The 22,102-nt window shown below is 39.9% G+C and overlaps 1 protein-coding gene across 2 annotated transcripts in view; it reads right to left on the bottom strand.

Annotated features, from left to right (window-relative positions):
- Positions 1–9,260, bottom strand: part of HERC2 (HECT and RLD domain containing E3 ubiquitin protein ligase 2) — a 102,339-nt gene extending 93,079 nt beyond the window's left edge. For both annotated transcript variants that reach the window (XM_063392512.1, XM_063392513.1), the window contains exons 1-2: positions 9,160–9,260; positions 8,310–8,426 (exon numbers count right to left, since the gene is read on the bottom strand). In XM_063392512.1, the coding sequence (XP_063248582.1) occupies positions 8,310–8,381 (72 nt within the window). In that variant the 5' untranslated portion in view covers positions 8,382–8,426; positions 9,160–9,260. The remainder of the gene's footprint in view (positions 1–8,309; positions 8,427–9,159) is intronic.
- Between the last annotated feature and the right edge of the window lie 12,842 nt (positions 9,261–22,102).

Below are 22,102 nucleotides of genomic sequence, written 5' to 3'. Positions count from 1 at the left end.
TACATTCTCAGATCACCTTGGTATGGAAAATTATTCTCACAGCCCATAGAATCTAAAATTCTCCAGGCTTTGAATGCCAGATTCTTCATAATGTAGCACTGTTTTCTATTTCAGAAAACTTACTTATTACTTTTGAAAGCATTCATATAAAGCAGAATCAGGAATTGTTTTCTCCACTTAAATCTCTAATCCTTTTACATGGCACAAAGTTCACTGAACCCTTTCATGCAACTAAAAACTGAAAAAGTAAACAAAATTTCTTTGGCCTTGGGTTTGGTTCAAAGTCTTATCAAAGTAACTTTCTTGGTATGTTGCAAAAAGATAGAGGAACCACCAAGACTACAGGTCACAGAGTTCTACCTCCTTCTCCAAATACCATAAGCAGCCTTCAGATAAACAATTTTGCCTACTACTTATGTTGTAATTAACATTTTGTCAGCAGTAACTGTGTTGGGGGAAGGGAAAAAGGAGACAAGTTTGAAAGTAAAAAACCACTGGACTGACTTTACAGCAATAATCAAAGAAACAAACAGAACAGATCATGAAGAAACAGTATTTACAACCAATTCACGGAGGGCAACCTAACTTCAGCTGTAACAAAATGACTACTAATCCACTCAATATTCAGCACTTATCTCCTATTTTCTATATATATTAACCAAAAGTGAAAGAAAAGTCTGAGTTTTTAAGTGATAAATTATTTAAGCAGTTTTATTTTCATGATCTCAAAATTACATAATCATAATAGAAAACTCACAGCTCTCTTAAGAGAAATATTTCTTTTAGCCAACAGAAATGGGGAGGAGTGGCTGACACAAAAGATATATATATGTATATATATGTATATATATGAAATTTGAATGGAAGGTGTAAAAAAGATGGATCCAGGCTTTGCTCAGTGGTACCCAGTGACAGGATCAGCGGGAGTGACTATAAATTGAAACACATTTTCTCTGTGAGAGAGTGACCAAGCACTGGCACAAGGTGCCCAGGGAGGCTGTAGATTCCTGATTCTTGGAGATATTCAGAAGACATCTAAACGTGGACCTGGACACTGGACTCTAGGTGGCCCTGCCTGAACAGAGGAGTTGGGCCAGATGACGTCCAGAGGTCGTCCCTTCCAACCTCAAACATTTGTGACCCTGTGAAACTTGCAGCTGAAGATAACACTCAACTGTGTAGTAGAAAAGTCAAGTGTCTGCTTTAACTGCCCAATCCTGTATTTTTTCTTCCTACAGTACTTTATGACTTTCTTCCTTTGCTCCCACAGATACCTCTCACATTCAGTCATTCATAAAGACTCTATCAACACATCTCAGTGTTCAAACTAGAGAACTGAAACTTTGTTCAGAACAAATCTGAAAAGATTTCTCTGGCTTCTGCTTTCAAAAAAGGGAAGGGGAAGGGGAAGGGGAAGGGGAAGGGGAAGGGGAAGGGGAAGGGGAAGGGGAAGGGGAAGGGGAAGGGGAAGGGGAAGGGGAAGGGGAAGGGGAAGGGGAAGGGGAAGGGGAAGGGGAAGGGGAAGGGGAAGGGGAAGGGGAAGGGGAAGGGGAAGGGGAAGGGGAAGGGGAAGGGGAAGGGGAAGGGGAAGGGGAAGGGGAAGGGGAAGGGGAAGGGGAAGGGGAAGGGGAAGGGGAAGGGGAAGGGGAAGGGGAAGGGGAAGGGGAAGGGGAAGGGGAAGGGGAAGGGGAAGGGGAAGGGGAAGGGGAAGGGGAAGGGGAAGGGGAAGGGGAAGGGGAAGGGGAAGGGGAAGGGGAAGGGAAGCAAAGAAAAGAAAAAAAGTATTTCTTCCTCTAAATTATGTCAAGAATATTCACAAGGCAATTGGTGGTACAGTGCAAGAGAAGAAAAACACACTTGGTGTCTTCATTGTTCCTGATGTACTGGAGTTCCAAACACAAGAGCAGCTACTTGCACTTTGTAAAATCTCTCTCACTACACTGTTTGACTCATATGAGCATCTTTCCCTCTAATAATTTAGTAACTTCATTTGTAAATGCTTAAAGGGATGAACTTAATAAGTTAACAAATTAGGAATAATGAAGTTTTCACTGAACTTTTGCAACTGACAACCGTACCAGCACTGTATCCTCTGTAAATCTCCCCCTCCAGGCCCTGCTTGCCCTACCACTTACATGCTTCCTTCCAAAGACCAGGACAACAGCAGCTCTATACTCCATTACTACTATCCACAGCCTTGAACTTTGGCCCATGTTCTTAATCCTCCTACTCACTCCCTGTGCTAAAAATCCCCCTTGTCCTTTCCCATGACATCTACTGACCTCTTCTCAACCCCCATCTCCTACGCATGTCACCTTCAGAAACCCCAAGCCTCTTCCATCATTTGTCACACTTTCTCATCTCCAGACCATGTCTTGATCCCTGCACTTGAAAGCCATCTATCTCAACAAATCCACACTTCCCACGCAGACCCAAGGCTCAGCCTTGCTCACTTATCCCAAACTCAAAACACAAGGGCCTAAGGAGACTTCAAAGTGAATTTCTTCTGTAAACTAGGTTGCCTCTACTCTAATCTTTTGTTAATCTTATCTCTGCAGTAGAACTGTAATTTATTCTGTCTGGTAGAACATCTGATTAAGTTCAAGGGGTATCTAGTTTGGTTGCTGACATATGCTGCTGCCAACCTCCAACAGGGCTGGCTGTGAAATTCCTGTCCATTCCCATCAACTCAAGACAATAAGACACTGGTGTTAACATTTCCTTCCATTCCAGAAAAATTAAATCTTGCAACCATAACTGGGTAAGCTCCTGAGAATTCTCAAAGCACTGCTACAATTTTGCTTTCACTAAGTTATTTTAAGAATAATCAGCAGCTCTGATTTTGTTTTGAAATCAGCTATTTTAATTAGACAAACTCTATGTAGTATATTAGATTATGTTCTCAATGCGGTTTCATAAACTTCCCTGCAGAAAGCATAGAAGCCTTCATAAAAGTTAACTTCAACTCAAGGAAAAGGAAGTCAGGAAAATAAAATGACACAAAAAGATGAGCACTGACTCAGGTAGAATTCCTGATTATATAACTGCACTGGAAATTTAAGAAACTGACTTCATAACCACAGAACATCAATATGGATTTAAAATATAAGCTACTTAAATAATCTTCACCTCAGAATTGCCAAGGGTAGCGGAGAATCTGTTCTTCTATTCAGTTATTTTTACATTAGCCACTGCCTGTATTTTAAAGACTACATGAAAAAACTTTTCTTGTTAGAAAAAATACTGAAGCGAAAAACATTTTCAGCCCAGTAGTAGCGAAAAAAATCACAGAACAATAAGTCCTTTCCTAAGTCTCTCTTTTGTTTTTTGCTTTTTTGAATCCATTCAATTTGTGTTTCCTTTTCAATTGTTGTCTTAGTATTTTGTCCTAGCTTCCTTCCTTCCCTGCTGAACGAAGCATGCCCTGAAAGCACAGCTGCTTATCACACCTATGCAGAGCACAGTGCAACATCACTAGACCTAAACACAGGGCTCAAAAGCTCAGAGAGCAAAGTCAGAAAAGTTCACCAGCTTCACATTACTTCAAAATATTTGAGGTTAAACTAGAAATGTCCTCATAATAGCAGGGTGCTGGTCTTCCACTTGCTGAAAATGTTACCAGTTCATAGTCACACACAAAGAAAAATTATGCAATTCCTTCAAACCTAGAAACTATGCATCTGAAGAATAGCTCTGTCTGAACCCAAATATTTGAAGCTGTGTGTTAAATATAATTTCTCTAACCTATCACACCACATATAGTGTCTGTTCCTCCATCTGGAAATCACTTATTTTAGAGAGACAGCATTACTTCATTTTTTAAATAACTTCTAAAAATTGCTATCACAAAGTTCGCTTCCTTAAAATACAAAGGAGTTCTCATTTGCAGTTCACAAAGCAAGAACTTCCAAAAAAGCCCTTCATTTTTTTGATCAGAAAACCAAAACAAAGAAAAAGATTAACAGGAAACCAAAAGACAGAGAAGGGAACTTTCACCAACTTCTTGCTTTTAATAGCCAAGACTTCATTTCTTCACATAATGTTCTCACAAGTGAAGACACTGATCTAAATGTTGGAAGAGTGGGATTTTCAAGAAAATCAAAATTACAAATGTAACTTTGAAGTAAGGGTAAAAAGATTTCTAACCAATGCAACTCTTAAAGGTGGCTATTTCATTTTAAAAAAAACCCTCATTTTCATCTCTGTAGCAAAAGATAATGACAGAAATAGTCTGCCAACCATGAACTCAATGAAAACTGATGGGAATGCCTCATATTCCTCTTGCAGAAAGTTCCTGCACCTTGACTGTTGCCTAAAGTTTTTATCTATACTACAGGAAAATGAAAGTTGTTCCCTCTAATTCCTGCTATTAAGCACAACAGCTCTCCACAGGATCCAGAATAAGCAGCCTAATTAAACTCCATTTGAACACACACATGCATCCCATTAGCTCACAGCAATTCTAGTTTTTAGTTATTCATCCATCACTAATTAAAGGTCTCTGCATAAGATTCTAATTTAGTTGTACAGTACATCTATTTAATCAGACTTATTTTAAGCACAGTTTGATTCCACAAACTAGGTACCTAGGTTTAAGTAAACAATTTTAATCTTCCCTTTCTATAAAAAATGATGTCTTCCTTAGGAAGAGTCACTGAAACACAATCTCCCATTACACACAGTGTTTGCTATAAATGTGATGGTTTCTACAAGTAATAGTTATCAGTAGGTAGGTGTTTTCAATGTATTAATTCAAATCTAAATAAATAGCTTAGAAACTGAAATAATCCACTAACTTTTCAAGTAACTGTATTAAGAATAACACATGAAAAAGTGGCCTGCACTAAAATCCACCTATTTTATAGCTTCATAGGACTATTTTATTAATGGTTGTGTTACACACAACCTACTGACACGTCATAGGAGAACATACTACATACTGTATACTGATATTCTCATATTCAGCTGAACTACCTCGATTTTTCAGCTGTTGTAACAGTTTGTTTTTTCAGATAGCAGAGTATCTTATTTGCTCCACCAGGAAATTTAGATTTTTTTTAAGTAAAATAAATGTTTCTGAGCATTTCAAAATTACGCTAGCAGCCGTAAATCATACAAATAACTACAATGCTTGTAAAAAGACATGGAGCAGTTACAGGTTGCATTTGCATCTTTGTAGAGCACTTTAGCTTCCTAAAATAGTACTGTTCAGTTTCAGAAAAATTAATGTAAGCAAAAAATATCGTGAAGATACAGTTCCATTAACATTTCACACCACGTCAGGTAAGCTTGCAGGCCAGAGGCTCACTGCCACTACAAAAGGACTTATGCCTTTGCTATTCACTTAAGAGCAGTACTAACATGCTACATCACACTGCTTTTGTCTCACAGCAGTGACATCCCCAAACTGAGTAAGGACATTTAAATTTGGCCTGGACACCAGCTGTAACGGTGACATGCACAGGTGATTAAACACAAGCCAGGCTCCAATCCACGTGTCATTCTTTTCTTATTGTATTAATACCAAAATATAATACTTATTAATGCCAATAGTACTAGAACATTGTGTATTATATTATTCATGTAACATCTTCTTGAGCTAAAACAAAAAAGAACACGATCATTTTCAGAGAGATTTCATTGGCTTAATCTACAGTAACTGCCAGTTATCAAGTCTAAAGAACAAACTCTCTGACAAAAGGAAAAAAGTAAATAAAAAGTACTTTAGAGACTACTAGGCCACCAAATGAAACCATTTTAATTCCAATCCTAGCTACACATCCCAAATTTTGCAGCAGCACAATTTATTTTAAAAACTAATCTGGCTCTGTATTTCTCCTAAGGTAATTCCCCAGAATAATTCCGTTTCTTCAAGGACTGTCACCTACTCATTCTTGAAATACTGTACACTGAGAAGTTAAAAATGTAGCTGCAAAGTGAAGAGTTCCAGGGTCCAATTCCAAACAATTTGTAGTCATCCTAATCCCTTTACATAAATTCAGTGTGTCTTCTTCACCCTCTCATAGTGCTGTGTTCACCTTTCCAATTCCTGCCGACAGTCTCTTGAACACCAACAGGGCTCTTCTACAGCTGAGCCAGTAAAAACATGCACAGTAAGAAATCTACATATTCAGTACACATAGAACTTAAAGGATTAACACACAGAATTATACCTATTAAAAAAATAACCACACACAGCTAGATCATGCTTGTCAACCAGTGGTCAAAATAATCCTTCATGTAGTAGAAAAATTCTCCAGAGCCAAAACACCCTTTCTTTTACAGAAGACATCTGTCATTTAATACACTAAAAGATGCTACTCAAGATTCACCTGCTCAATTTTTCAAAATACTGAACACACACATCCAATTAAGAGTTCTGTGATGAGGACCTGTGTAATACCAAAAACAGGTAACCTAATAAGAAAATGATATTATACCCAGGAGACCTGGCTTGTCTTCAGATTCCAGAGAAGTGATGTTTGCCTCCAGCACATCACAAATCATTACTGTTCTCTTATTTCTTTATTCTCATTATTTTGACTACAGCTTGATTGGAAGAGAAGAAAAAGGAGTACTCTGGCTACTAGAGTCTAACTTGTTATTACTCATAAAGAATTTGTGTAAGAGCATTTATTCATAGAAACATGCTGCAAATGAAGACTGTTATTATTAAAAGGAATTCTGTAACACATTAACTAAACTACAGTCTCATAAATCCCAAATATTTTGTTGCATTTACACACACAACTGAAAACAACCCTTAAAACTTTGGATGACAACTGAAACCATCCTACCAAAAGTTTAAATAAATAGGAAGAAAAAGGAATGTAGAAAAAAGGCAGTACAAAAAAGGAAAAATCTGATAAATCACATGCACAGTCACATTTTTCATCTCACGTAATACAGAAGAAAAAAATGCATAGTCAGCAGGTGTAATAAACAAAGGTTGCCACTTTTTCAGATAAATTTTCCTGTATTCAACAACCATTGAAGCAATATACTTGTAATCTAAAAGCCACCCTTCTGAAAACAAAAAAAATTTCTATATTTATTAACATGCTTTTCTCCAAAATGCTGTGTAGCACCTTTACTTACTACATTAGAGAAAACATCTGGCTTTAAATTAAAACTTTTACTTTGGTAGGAACAAAAGATGAAAACAGAATTAATCTAGCCAAATCAAGAGCAAGCCCTGTCAATCCACAGCATTTACATTCAAGATCTACTGAATAATGGAACCTCTTAGGCTATATCTGTCACTTCTGATTCCAATTTATCTTGTTTGATGTAAAATACTGGAGAAAGGCTGTTTTTGAATCACAACTGCATGGGGAAAAATCCGTGTCTAACCATAAGAACAACTCAACTCAAGCATGTAGACCATCAGCAGATAATCTGGGATAAAGTAACAAAGAAGGAATTTTTAAGAGTTTTTCAGCAGCACTATCATTAACAGTAACAAAAGAATTACACTGGCTGGCCCATCCCAAAAAGAATTTCAGTTTTGTATTGAAACTTGGAAAGGTTATTCAAAGTAAGGGATCTATATGCAACATCTGGTTAAAGAAGGGTGAAGAGACAAGGACTTAATCTAGTTACTCATTTCATCTAAAACAAATATTACTGACCCAAACTACTCTATTTCTCTATATTTTCCATTTAACTGTAAAACCTGAATTGGGAAAACACGTTAATATCCTCTCTGTATCACACAACTTTGCTAAATGAAGAAATCTAAGCTAGAAGAAAACTTTCACCAAATACTGACATATTTCAATGAAGATCACTTCCATTTCAACGTTGTACCTTTGACAAAAAATTAACTCCCTTCAAAAAGGACAAAATTTAAAGGAACCATCAACTCATAATGCAAACAACTACAGCAAAATCTAATTTGTATTCTTCAAAATATAAATTACATTGCCATCGCCTTCCACTTCAGTTCTCCTGTGCATTGAAAATGCTAGCTCATATGCAGGCAAGACATTTAGCAACAGCTTAAATAAGAATTTATAGTTCTAGCAGAAATGCCACATACTCTGTTATGGGCTTTGGCACTCAGCAAAGATAACATACATATGTAGCCCAGCTTTTTTCTAAGCAGAAGGGACTGGACTGAAAATGCAGATCTATTTGCAGCTCAAAATAACTTAGTGTTTCTACACCACTTATAAATCAGCATACTTGGGAAAACCTATACACTATCTCAAGAGCTGCAGTCTTCTACTTGCCAGCTTTTCGGACTAAAAGCATCCTTGATGGGCACCTGAAAGGTTACAATGCAATATGACCATCAAACTCCTTACCTGCAAGTCTGTCTTCAACCATTTGGAGTCAAACCTTGCTTGAGCAGACAGACAAAAAGAATCAGAAGACATGTTTCCTTCTTCAGCCTTCTCTCCAGGCTGGCTGAGCAGCCCAACCTGCCACAGAATGAGCGGTGGAAAAAAAAATATTAAAAAGACAATCTAGCACATGAAGTAAACCACAGAAGGTTATTTTTGTTCAGACTAGGACGGCTTCCACTTGATCTTTAAAAATGTATCATGAAGAAGAAGCTCGCTGGTTCACATCCCCTGAATTCGCACGGGGAGAGGAACACGCATTAGGAATACTACCTAAACCTATAAAAAAGCCCCCACATCCCTTCCCTATCACACCCGCGGGAAGGAAGCCTCCCTTCTGCTGCACCGAGCCACACCAAAGGCCTTAACGCTGCCCCTCAGCCCCGTAAGTGGTGCATGAAATAAATAATTGATCGCAGATTACGCAAGCCGCAGGCCAACATAAAGCGATTATCAGGGTCACTCGCACCCCCTCCTCCCGGCGGCGGCCCAGCCCGGGGCTCCCCCTCTCCCGGGAGCATCCCACCCCCGCGCTCACGTCCCGCCGTCACCGCCCCTGAGGCCGCCAGCCGCGGCTCTCACCCGGCGCGGGGGGCGCGGGGCGGAGGCAGAGCCCCGCCCGGGCAGGGGGCTCCGCACAGGGCGCGGGGGCCGCCCCTGCCCTGCCTCCCCTCCCGCGGGGCTCCCGGGATGCGCAGCGGAGGCCGCGCTCCCCCCGCCGCCTGCCCGCCCACCGCCGCTCCACGGCGCTCCCGCCCCCGCCTCCCCGCTGCCCCCGAGCCCACGGCGCTGCCGGGGCTCGCACACTCACCGGGCAGCCGCGGCAGCGACGGCGGCGGCTCCTGCCCTCGCTCCACCGCCGCCCGCTCGGCCCCGGGTAATCCTCGCCCCTCCTTCCCTCGCCCGCCCACCCCCCACCCCTCCGCCGGCGGAGCCGCTCGCCGATCCCTCCCTCGCTCCTCCGCTACTGGGGCCGGGGAAAGCTCGGCCCCCGCACGCCATGGGAGCTCCCTGCCAATCGGGAGAGGGCGGGAGGCGGGACATCCTGTCCCGCAGCGGGCGGGGAGCGGCGCGGGCCGCGGCGGGCGGAGCCGCTAACGGGGAGCGCAGCATCCTCACAGCCGGCATGCGGAGATTAAAAAAAAATAAAAAAAAATGTTCTTTAGGGCATTGAGGGGCCATCCGCAAACTGTATTGTTGATTGCTAAAAAACAGTAGCTTTTAAATGTTTCAGACGAGCAAGGTTAGTAATGAGTAGCTCGGAGGCAAACAGAATGGCAGAGTGGGTAAGGTTGGAAGGGACCACACTGGGGCGTCTGGTCCAGCTTCCCTGCTCAAGCCTGAGCACGCCGCACAGGATCGTGTGTCTCTGGAGACATTCAGAACTCACCTTGCTGCGTTGCTGTGTAACCTGCGCTAGGTGACCCTGCTTGGCAGAGGTGTTGGACTGGATGACCTCCAAAGCCTTTGCCAACCCTGTGACTCTGATTCTGTGTCCTGATGCTTCCAGGATATCTCCAATGAGTGGGACTCCACAACCCCTCTGCACAATCTGTTCCAGTGCAAGGTCATCCACACAGTAAAGAACCTCATATTCAGGTGGACCCTCCTGTGCATCAGTTTCTGCCCATTGCTGGTCTTGTAAGTAAAGACCAGTGCAAAGCAGACATCAGTAACTCTGCCTCCTCTGCATATTCTGTAACCAGGGAAGCAACAGAGGCTGGGAACAGTAAAGTGATGCCACTACACATGAAGAAATAAGGATGCTGGGGAATAACGTGTGAGCTTGCTAATGGCAGGCAATGACAGGAGTCTGGAGGCAAATGTTGACTGATCGCTCAAGGGAGAAAGTGCTCTGAGGCAAATAATCATCCTTCAGCATAAGTTTGTTGGGGATGTATATTAGTAGTTTGAAATTCAAATTAACCAAAAGTCAAGTTTCTCACAATACTCAGACTCCTGTTCCCTGGCAGCTAAGGAATTAGGAATGTAGAGCAAGACTTGGCAGATGGGACTATTATTGGCTTTGGCCAACATGAAGCCACAGACTGAATGTCAATGAAATGCTAACAGAACTGAGACCATTTGCTGGCATTTAGGCAAAGGTACACAACATTTAGTTGTTATTATGTAAGAAGCATTGTAATAAAACAGGGACTTTGATTCTCCGGGTTTCATTTTCAAAGTAAAAAATGCAACCATGACCTAACTGATTAGACTGCCATTTATCTCAGACCTATCCTGGATCAAGATATAGTAGGCACTTGAAGTAAAATACTCTACAAAATTTCTGAAATGCCTCAAAATTTATATAGAAATACTCAATTTCCTCAAGTTACTAACAGAAATTTTAAAATATGAGCTTTCAAAACCAAAAGTAGTTTCCTTTGAAAAACCTTCCTAAATGCCTGGTGTTAGTGCACCAGGATGCTTTACTCTTGTCTTACCTGTCAGACTCAAAATGTAAGAAAATAGTCATATTGACATAATTAGGATAGGGATAAAAATAATTAGATAGGGATAAAAACTGCTTTGAAATGTAAAGACTGAGGGACAAACAAAGCGGATGTTGTCATGGGAGTCTAATATACGTCACCCACCCAGGATGGCAACACTGATGAATTATTCTTTAAGGAACTAAGGGATACCTCTAAATCAACCATCCTTGTCTTTATGGGGGACTTCAGCCTGCCAGATCGTAACAGATAATACCACACAGCTGGTACAAACAGGTCCAGAAGCTTCCTAAAACCCCCAGACAATAACTTCTTGATACAAATATTAAGGCAGCTGACTAGGAAAGGGGCCCTCCTTGACTTTTTATTAATTGGGTGGGTATCATGTTAATTGGGTGGTGTCATGACTGATATGGTGATTGGTGGCTGTCTTGGCCACAGCAATCCCAAAACAACCCAGTTTAAATTGTCTGTTTGCAGGAGGAGAAGTGCTATCTAAACTTTACCTCTGGATATGAGGAGAGCAGACTTCAGAGTGCTCAGGGAACTAGTTAGCAAGATCCCCTGTGAAAATGCTTTTGAAGGTGTTGGCATCCATCAGTGTTGTCCCGATTTTCAAGAAGGGCGAGAGGGATGGCCCTGGTAACTACAGGCCCATCACTGTCATTGCCGTGCCTGTGCATCATTCAGCTGGATAAACACATGCAATGGATGAGCAACTGGCTCATGGGTCACACACAAAGGGTTATAGTAAGTGGGGTTACATCGTGCTGGTGATCTGTCACTGGTGGAGTTTGGCAGGGCTCCATTTTAGGGCCAGTGCTCTTCAATATCTTCATACATGACTTTGGATACTAAGTAAGTTTGCCAGTGATACTAAATTGGAAGGAGTTGTTGACTCCCTCAAAGACAGAGACACTTTGCAGAGAGATCTTGACAAATCGGAGGGCTGGGCAATGAATTTCAACAAGGGTGAGGGCCAGATTCTACACCTGAGATGGGGCATCCCTGGATGTGCATCCCAACTGGGGAACAAGATGCTGGAGAGCAGCAGATCTGGGGGTCTTGGTGGATGGCAACTTGAACATGAACCAGCAGTGCCCTGGCAGCAGGAGGGCCAACCTTGTCCTGGGGTGCATCAGGCACAGCATCACCAGCTGGGCAAGGGACGGGATTGTCCTGCCCTGCTCTGAGCTGGGACAGCCTCACCTTGAATATTGTGTGCGGTTGTGGGCACTGCAATATAGAAAAGATATAAAGCTCTTAGAGAGTGTCCAGAGGGACACAGTGGTGGTGAGGGGCCTTGAGGGGAAGATGTATGAGTAGGCCCTGAAGTCACTCCATCTCTTCTTGCCAGGAGGAGACTGAGGGGAGATCTCATCGCAGTCTGCACCTTCCTCATGAGGGAAGAGGAGGGAGAGAACACAGTTCTTTGTGTTGGCTAGCAACAAGACACAAGGAAATGGCCTGAAGTTGCCAGGGCAGGTTTATGTTGGGTATTAAGAAAGTGATTTTCACCCAGAGGGTGGTTGGGCACTGGAACAGGCTCTCCAGGGCAGTGGTCACAGCACCAAGCCTGACAGAGCTCAAGAAGCATTTGGACAGCACTGTCAGGCACAGGGTGTGACCTTTGGGGGTGTCCTGTGCAGGGCCAGGAGTTGGACTCGATGCATGTGGGTGCCTTCCCACTCAGAATATTTTATGATCCTATATTTTATGTATGGTGTCCAATCTAAAAGGAATTATGAAAACTTGCTTGAAACCACAGTGCCCACTGATTGTGCCTACTGCTTGTTTAAATGATTTGCAAGTCATATCTAAATAAGATAATTTGCATATGCAAACATTCACTGCTAGTTCTGGTTTGGCTTTTCAAGATGATCATCTTTAGACAGTCTACATTGATGTCCAGAAGTTTTCTTACTTCTATTAAATGAAAAATGGCAATAACCTTTGCTGAAACTCCTGGTGTAAAGAACTTGAAAAGTACTCAACCATCCAAGTTGTTAGATTTGAATCACTGGTCTGATTAGCAGGTACATATTCACTTCAACAAAAATCGTATTTGGGTGCAGTAACCATGGAAATTCAAAGCTAGAGATACTTATGAAGAATTTATGGATTACTTTGTATTTCCAGATTTAGATTTCACTTCTGATGAACATTTTTTTTCCATTTGAAATGCACTGTAATAGCATGGGGCAATATCAAATGGCATTCTCAATTATAAAAAAAAATACACCCACCACATTTTCCAGAGAGAAAGTATGTCTGGTACAACTACATGAATAATTTATTTGATAACGTTTTTAAAAATAATTTTATTTTTCAAATTATCAGAAATCTTGAAGTTTCAGGAACCTGAAATTTGTCTTTTTACAGAGCTTTGCAGTATTAAGTCCACCAATAGCTGTTATTCTGATGTTATTTACGTAACAATGGCGAGCTGTATCACTTCAGACTGACCAAGGTAATGAAGGTCTGACACATTTCAGAAGGGAAGTTCAAGAGAAACTGTTGAAATGTTACCACTCCCAACCTTGTGCTTCATTCTCCTGATGCATATTTCCATCTTAAAGCAGGGTTATATGATCCTGCAAATCAGCTCTCCAGGCATCATTCTTAGGGCTGCAGCTTGCTCAAGCAACCTGCTTTACACTCGAGATAATCATTAAGTGGATCTGATGGATTTTCAAATGCACACCCCAGTTAGATATTAGGAAGAAATTTTTCCCTGTGAAGGTATTGAGGCACTAGCACATGTTGCCCAGAAAAGCTGTGGATGCCCCATCACTGGAAGTGTTCAAGGCTAGGTTGGATGGGGTTCAGAGCAACCTGGTCTAGTGGAAGGTGTCCCTGTCCATGGCAAGGGGTTTAGAGTGAGATGATCTTTAAGATCTGTTCCAGCCCAAACCATTCCGTGATTCTGCGATGGCCTTGCCTTAGAGACACCAACATCCTCTGGAGCTGCAGGGCAGAGAGCTAGTGAGATGGGAGGAACGTCAGCTCTCCACATTCACTACAAGTCTGTCAAAATCTGTGCCCATCTTTCTTACTTGCTCCAGAGAAATTGTTGGACATGGAAAAATCTAGTTTCCATGCTCATACACAGTCACTCATTTATTTGTATCCACTTTTAGGTATATTCTAGATTCTATACTTATTATAGATCAAAGCAAAAATTAAATACATCAAAATGAAAGGCACACTAAAACCAAGGGGTCACATTTTCTGGTCCCCCTCTTGGAACACCTACAAACAATACAGAGTATTTTAAAAATTTTAGGCTGTGGGCAGGAGGCCTCTCTTTTGTTGTGAATGTGGTAGAAGAGCCACACCATCTTTTACAAGAGGCAAGGTGCTGTAGATATGCAGGATGTAGAGGAAAAATTGGATGGTGATGCTGTGAAAACCACGTAAGGCTGAAGAAGGTAGAGTTGGTAGCATGAAGGTACTGTCACCTCCATGCAGTTAGTACACTCACCTCCAATTTGTAACACTGTCAGGCCAGCCTAGGGAGGTAGGGAGGGACATTAATTGAATAAAGTAAATATATTGCAAGAATCTGAAGGAGAATAGGCAGAAGAAAGAGAAGTATCTTTGGACAATCTGGACAGCGCCATGTTTCTTTCTATTTCATTTGTGAAAATGAGTTCATAAGTATTGATAAGATCAGTCTCAAAAATTGAGGCAATTGCAGTCTCAAGTAACTAAATGCTAATACTAATTGGCTCTTACAGTACTAAAACTGTAAGAGCCAATGAACAAATGGTGAGAGCTTTTTTTTTAATGTAAAAGGGACAAAAATAAGCACGTATATGTTTACATAAAAACAGTATCTGTTCCTACCTGCAGGTCCTCTCAGTGTCAGCATGAAATCTTTGCTAATTAATAATTATTTTTAATGTGTACGCTCTAGGGAATCCATTCTACTTATAAGAGCAAGAGAATGTGGGGCATTTTTGTGTCTCATTAGTGAATATCAAGAAGTGTTATGCATGTGAATGGGACACAAAACCATCTCTGTGAGCAGTGCCTAGCTGCTCACTGCAAGACAATGCCTGTTTTGTTTCTAATTTTTTTTGTCAAGAGCCATTTGTATTGAGCTGTCCCACTGAGTTTGGAAGCCTTTGTGTATTATTATACACAAAACACAAAATCCAGTCCACTTTGGGCTTAAAACAAGTCTCAAAGAATTCCCTGACTTATTTCTGAAAGATGGAGGCTTTTCCAAAGAAAGTGAGAAATTTCTACAATTAGCCTTTATTATTTTAATACTCTCTGAACTGAGCAGTTAGCCTAAATTTCCGTTTTATACAAGTAAAAGCTCATGGTAAGGCCCATTATTCCTCTACTGTGTTATTTGCAAAGAATGCCATCAGTTCAAATTGGTCAATACATATTATTATGCCATACCAGTGCTTTCTGCAGGGGAAAAACAGGACAGTAAGGACACAAGAGGATTCTCCCCCTTTCCATATTCACTAGTATTTCTAAACAGTCACAATAGCACTTTCCACTAACCATTTTCATTACTGAATAAATATTATTTACTTAAGGAAAAGAATAGCCAAAGGAAGCAGATTCCACGTTCAGAAACCCAAGCCTCTTGCAATTGGTATCTTGTCTTTCCTCACACCTCCTCAGAACAATGAAACAAGATCTTCCATCTGTGTGCATGGCTTTCTCCTCCTTTCTCATTTTCAGCAGTAACAGCCCTGCTACTTCTCATCCATTCCTCTAATGGATCTCCCTCCCAACCTATATCCTTTACATTCTTCAGCACTTCCAAGGTGATTTCACTCCTACTTTTACTGGGCAGTCATGTAAGTTCTAGTGTGGAAGCTGTGTTGTTTCTCCATTAAATAGAATTAGGTTAACCCCTCCCCATCTTTTATTATTCCAGTTTAAAATGACAAATATTGCTTACCGTCAAAATTTTAACAAGTTCTTCTCCTGTGACAAATTTTCTTTGTGAAAAGTGTTGTGTGAATCACAGTATATTGCACAGCTGACACAGCCCAGTTGCAGAGGTGGTGTTGGAAAAGCAATTCAGAGTACAGAGGAGTGGGGAAAAAAAGAAAAACTGTGACAATAAAGGCACAATTTCCACAGGTAACTAATTAGAATTCGTTGTTAATTACATTTTGCATAGTTAATTATTTTTAATATTATACTGAATCCTGTTCTTGTTAAAGCAAGCAATAATGTTTTCATTTCAACTTAATTAAGCTCAGAAATTCAGCCTCATATAACCTTATACATATAGCCTTACTCACAAAATGCTAACCACGCTAGTTTTTAGTCCTCCAGAAAAACACAGGCCCAGAAGCTTGCTTTCCAGGTTATGTCTTCCATTATTAGAGAAGAAAGGTTGTTCTGCTTCCCCCAGGCCAGACCCAGTGTTTCTATCCAGGGAGTCTCTTGCTTTACAGCCCAAACCAGTCTGATCAGATTTCATCCTACATCTCTAAACTCATCAACAATAATGAATTCTCTTTGGCTCTTTGTGTTATTTCTTTAAATTATCAATTCAAAATAATCACTTCATAAAATATTCTAGATGCATGTTGTTCTCTGACTTGCAAAGTAGCTTTGGAAATGCCAGGTGGAGTATGCCCACCAGACAGATCCTCATTAGACTTTGGAAGCATACATCACACAGATATTCAGATATCCATTACAGACCTGTAGAAATTAAAAACATTTGGCATACAGTAATGGGTATGTCAGCAATTCAGATGGAAAAAAATGTATATTCCATATACTAAAAAATACCATCCTCCATATACTAGAAAATAGCAGCTTCCATAAGCTCTCTATCATTTTCAAATTAAATTCAATTCTCAACTGAAAGCCAAGAAGAAAATGCTTGCATTTAAGAGGCCTTTTCAATAACAGGAACATTCTTTATAAGGTTAGCTAATAATACCATCTAAAGATTTATTACAGTGCTGAATTATAAATTATAAAACTGTTCACCTACAAATATTAGATTTGCAAACTGGTCAAGATGTAATTTAAAAATCCACCTAAACAACAAAGAAATGCTAAGAGTGGTAAAAATCAACATGGTATTACACTGGAAATTGAAATGTATCGTCATTGTTATACTAACCTCTATATTGAGGGCAGAATTGTCTTAATACCATAGAAATAGATTATCAGCATTCAAATATCAGTATTCAAATTTGCAAATTAACCCTTCAATGGACAATGCAACACAAGTGCTTCACAATCATTTGAAATGATGGAGATGTTCAGTAGGCACTTTCAGCAGCAAGACCATTTTGAATTTTGAGTGTAAACGAGAATGTTGCAACTTTTTCCTAAGTTATGCAAAGCTAGGTCATTGCAGAAAACTTAGAACCAAAATGAAAGTGATTTGTCAAAATGAGAAAAAGAATTAAATCCATTTGATCTCAAAAATAAAAAAGTCTCATGCCCTTTAGTTAGGGTGGGTGGCTGCAGTAGAAGGAAACTTTACTACATAGAGATGAGAACAGTAACCTTTAGCCAATAATCAGTGCATAAGAAAAATCTCCCAATATATGAGAAGGAAGTGGGATGCTAATTTTAATTCTTTCCATTTAGAAGCTACCAAGTATTAAATTTCTCCTAATGCCTGGAAGGTGGCCAAAATCACTTTAGCTTTTTATACATTGCTCAGTATATAGGGAAATCCTTTGTGAATGTTGATAGGGAACCTTTACTCATTTAAGCAGGAAAGGAAGCAGTATTTCTATAAAGGATTTGTTAACCTAGAGCCATATGGTATCCTTTCATACAAAAATGCTTCATAAGGAAAAAGGAACAAACCTACTTTAAACCAAAAAAATGTTAGGACCAGTTGATCTTTTGCCATGGATTGTCCTGGCTACAGGCTGTTGGGAGGGGCATTAGCAGTGGAATAGAAAGGTCAAGGGCAGGTGGGTCAAAGCACAATGCCAGGTATAATGGCCAGGATGGGGGAGGAGGAAAGGGAATAAAGACAAATTGTTAGGTCTGTCCTTTAATATTTTAAATAAATCCCAGCCCAAAATAACATCAGGCTACTTACTTATCTTAATGAACCAGGCAACTGTCCACAGCTCTGTTTACAGAGAGGTGTAAAAATTGTGCTGAGCTTCTCCAGCATGCCCTTTTATAAAGGGAGGTTTTTGCAGCTCTTCTGTTTTGCCCAACCCCACGTACTACAATTTCAGGAACTTGTTGAATCCTCAAGGGAGAATCGCATACTATTTCAGATATCCTAATAATGTATATTGCACCCGTAAAGTTTGGGGTTGGGACGCCAACAATGTTAGTGATCTAAAATTAATGAGCTCAGACAGGAAGGAAAACGATCTACTAGGAACACGATCTAGGACAATGTGTGCTTCAGCTTGTTCCAGCACTAGGTCTTCTGTTGATTTGTGTCATGCTGGCTGCAAGCACAATAAATTGTTGCAACCAACAGCATTTGCACCTGTTGTCTTTTCTGCTTTCAGTACAAGAGTATTAACACCACTAAACACAGGACATGGGCCCATAATTTAATGCTTTCTTCAGAGCCATAGTTTTGCATCCCCTTTCAACCAGGTCACAGATTTGTCTCTATGACACATCATTTCAACATGCTAATTTTTTGAAAAATCACAATCAACATGCCAGTTATCAGTATCTTTGAAAAATCAGACCTCCAATATCCTTTCCACCTTATTCATATTCCTTTGAAGAAAATTAGAGCCTGGGAAACTGCTGCTATGAATCTTCCCATCTGTATCAATTTCAAATTACTGCTGTATTTGCAGACAGTATAGAAGAAACCATTTATGGAACCTTTGCTATAAGCTTGACTGACTGCTTCTCTGTGATAGAAAGCTGTGATAGCCATGCTCTGGTGGAAGGACTCTTGCTTTATCACAAAGTTCAGAGCCCTTCCTCTACAGCTTCCCTGCCCCTCACACAAATGGCCCCTAGTAATTGTGTGCACTTCTGGCTCTGTATACACGTGCATTTCAAAACTCCAAATACTCATCTTTCTTCCACCACCTGAAGAGTGTGATTCCTGCTGCTACTTCTTTCCAGAGAGACTCTATCTTTCACCATAATCCATCAAAGACAAAAGTGGTTTTTAGTTTTTAGCCTTTATCACCCATACCATCAACCCTTTCATCTACTGATGGCATTTTAAATTCTTTTCAGTTGCTTGATAATTTGCTTTTCTCTTTGATACTATTATTTATTACCATAGCCTCAAGAGAAGCTGAGAAAATCAAAACTGGCTTTGAAGGTAACATACAACAATTTAAAAGCAGAGCCAAAAGGTAAATCTTGTTTTACAACCTGTCACATTTATATTGAAATAGTTCTGATTCTGATATTAATGATGTTTGTTAATATCTTACTAATGTACAATATGTCATAGGTAAAAATATGTCATTACTTTTATGAGTTTCTCAAATTGTGACCATCTTTTTTGAGGATAAACAGCTGAAATCCCATTTGAAATATGCAGTTGTATTTACTTCTTGTCTGAGAAATTTGATTGGGAGTAAATCAGTTAGATTGATTTACAGGGGTATAAACTAGATATAATTTGAGGTATGTCACCAAGATTATGCATACAAAATATAAAAATATCTGATATAATACTCTAGAAACATATAGTTCTATTATAATCAGTGACCATCAATTCTCCTCCCACTTACACTGTTGTAAAGTACAGGCAGGATTGCTTTTAGCTAGCATTATCCATTCTAAGATAGTCCTTTGGGCTACTTCCTGTGTCAGTGACAAGGGATAGACACCTGAAATGCAACTCATTGTACCCCAAAGCAAGATGGAGGAATTGCACTGAGAAGTACAGGCATCTTTCTGCTCACTAAACAAGAAAGAAAGACAGGGAAGTGAAATCTAAAGCAAGATTGTAAGGCTGAAAGAATAGACATATACAGATGGTGCTCAGAGTAAACTCTTTCTTGGTTCTTTCTGTGACTTTAACAAAAATATGCAATATTTTTCTCTTTTTTTTCTATTTTTTTTTTAAGAAGAGAGGTCACAGGACTCTCATCTCATTTCTAAAATCGATTTTGACAATAAGTTAAATGCAGTCACTCCAGTTATATTAGTCCTGTTACATTACATTGCAGCTGGCTTACTCCCAGGAAATTACAGAGTAGATTTTTTAGTTTGTAATTTACAGTCAAACCGTAAACTTCTCTGTTCGCAAAATGCTAGTTCAAAATTCTCATTACAGCTTCTCTGCACTATCAGAATACTTTTTAGCAGAGAATTATGATGCCTAAATTTAAACCAAATTTATTAACCTTAGTCACCTCAACAAAAATATCACTACAAACACAATGCTTCTTGTCATATTAACTTTACATTGTTTAATAGTAAAATAATCAGCTATGATAATGTATTTCACATGTACATAAAAATAAGGCAAATAGTTTAATTCCAAAATATAAGATGACAATATATTTAACAAAACATGTACTGAATCTACTTAGGAACCTGGTAAGGCAAAAACACATCCTATAGAATCATAGAATATCAAGATATTTGATGTTATTCTGAAGTTGGAAGGGATGCATAAAGATAATCAAATCCAATTCCCTGCCTCTCACAAGATTACCTAGAACTTGGCTATATGGCTAAGAGTGTTGTCCAGACACTTCTTGAACTCTGACAGGCTTCACCTCTCCCCTGGGGAGCTGGGCATTCCAGTAGAAAACCACCTGTGGTGAACCTCTAGTGAGGAACATTTTCCTGATGCCCAGTCTAAACCTCCCCTGGCAGCGCTTCACTCCATTTCCTTGTGTGCTGTCACTGGTCACCAGAGAGGGCTCATCACCCATCCCTCTGCTGCCCCAATATCATCTCTTTTCTGAGGCCTGCAAGCCAACATGAGTTTCACTGGGAGATACTTTTTGTTGAAGACTCTTCTATAGTGAGATTTTTCTCTCATGCTCCAGCCCTGAGGAAGAGCTCCAGAAACGTCTGTTTTACAAATTATTTAGAATAGGAATTTAGGCTGTATTGTCTATTTTCATTGTTCACTAAGTGGTTTATTACAGTAATTTGCTTCTATCCCTCCTGTTGGGTACCAGATACAGGAGTCATTCAGACCTCAGTCCAAAAGAAGTTCAGGGAGTTCCTCCACCATTTAATGCAGTTATGTCACAAGAACTCTTCAGAGAGCAGATGAGAGAAAACTCCGCTATCACAGAGCAAAGGTAAACTGAACTGGAAACAAAAAGGGAGGAGCTAAAAGGGCCTGCCCATACAAAGATTACTGCACATCAACCCACTCATGCCCTAATTTTTCACTCTTTACCAAATGTCCAGAGTATTAGAGACAATGCTGAGGTAACATCCTCATGCTGCACGTACATGGCTGTGTGTATTCTGGAAGAATTTTGTATTCTAAGAAATTACTGTAGTTTTAATTACCTTCAACATTTTGGCAAACATATGTTACATCTGATTTTAGCATTTTTGCTGTTCTGTGGAAGAGTCTCAAACCATGTTAGATGTAAATTAGATTCTCTGACAGAGTCCAGCAGGGGCAAAAGTAGCCAAAGCCTTGGTTCTTTATAGGATGAGCAACAAACACATCTCCAGCTACTTTACATAACTGTCATAAGTGGCTTTGTGGATGATACTTTGAGTGGTCAAAACTACATATGGACAGAATTTTTGCATTTATGCAAAGAGCTCTCATTTCAGTAGCTAACATGGCACTATCTCCTCTGCAGGTAACAAAGGCTTGCTGGCTGCTGCCTCTGGTCAAGTGGCCTTTCAGTAGCAATGAGGACATCTGATATAGCTTTAATATTTCACTACTCTAATTCAAAAACTAAAGCAGTCCCAGTGCTTTTACAGCTGCTTGGTACATTGGATGTTTTGTAGATTAGAGATCACATAGACAGACAATTTTGATAGACTTCAAGTGATGCTTTGCCTTACTTCACTGGTATATAGTACCTGCTATTAAATCTACATGGCAGCCTTGTTGGCTTAGTTTAGCTGGAAAGAGCTGCTACTGGGCTAAATTAAGTTAGGGTTTGAACCTTAAAGCATTAATGTCCATCAAAATGGACAATAGCAATTAACATGTCACTAATTTTAGTTTATCTAAAATATTATTACAGCAAAGTAAAGGATGATAATAATGGGAAAAGTACAAAATAAATAACATGCAAATGAAAATTACTTTGCATGTTATAACTCAACTTTGCTGTTCAGCTTTTCAGAGTCTTGTTTCAATACTGTGCTGGTGATACAGAGTAAATATGATTTTGCACT

Source organism: Prinia subflava, chromosome 3, assembly GCF_021018805.1.
Source record: "Prinia subflava isolate CZ2003 ecotype Zambia chromosome 3, Cam_Psub_1.2, whole genome shotgun sequence".
NCBI lineage: Eukaryota > Metazoa > Chordata > Aves > Passeriformes > Cisticolidae > Prinia > Prinia subflava.
This window is presented reverse-complemented; position numbering and strand designations above follow the sequence as displayed.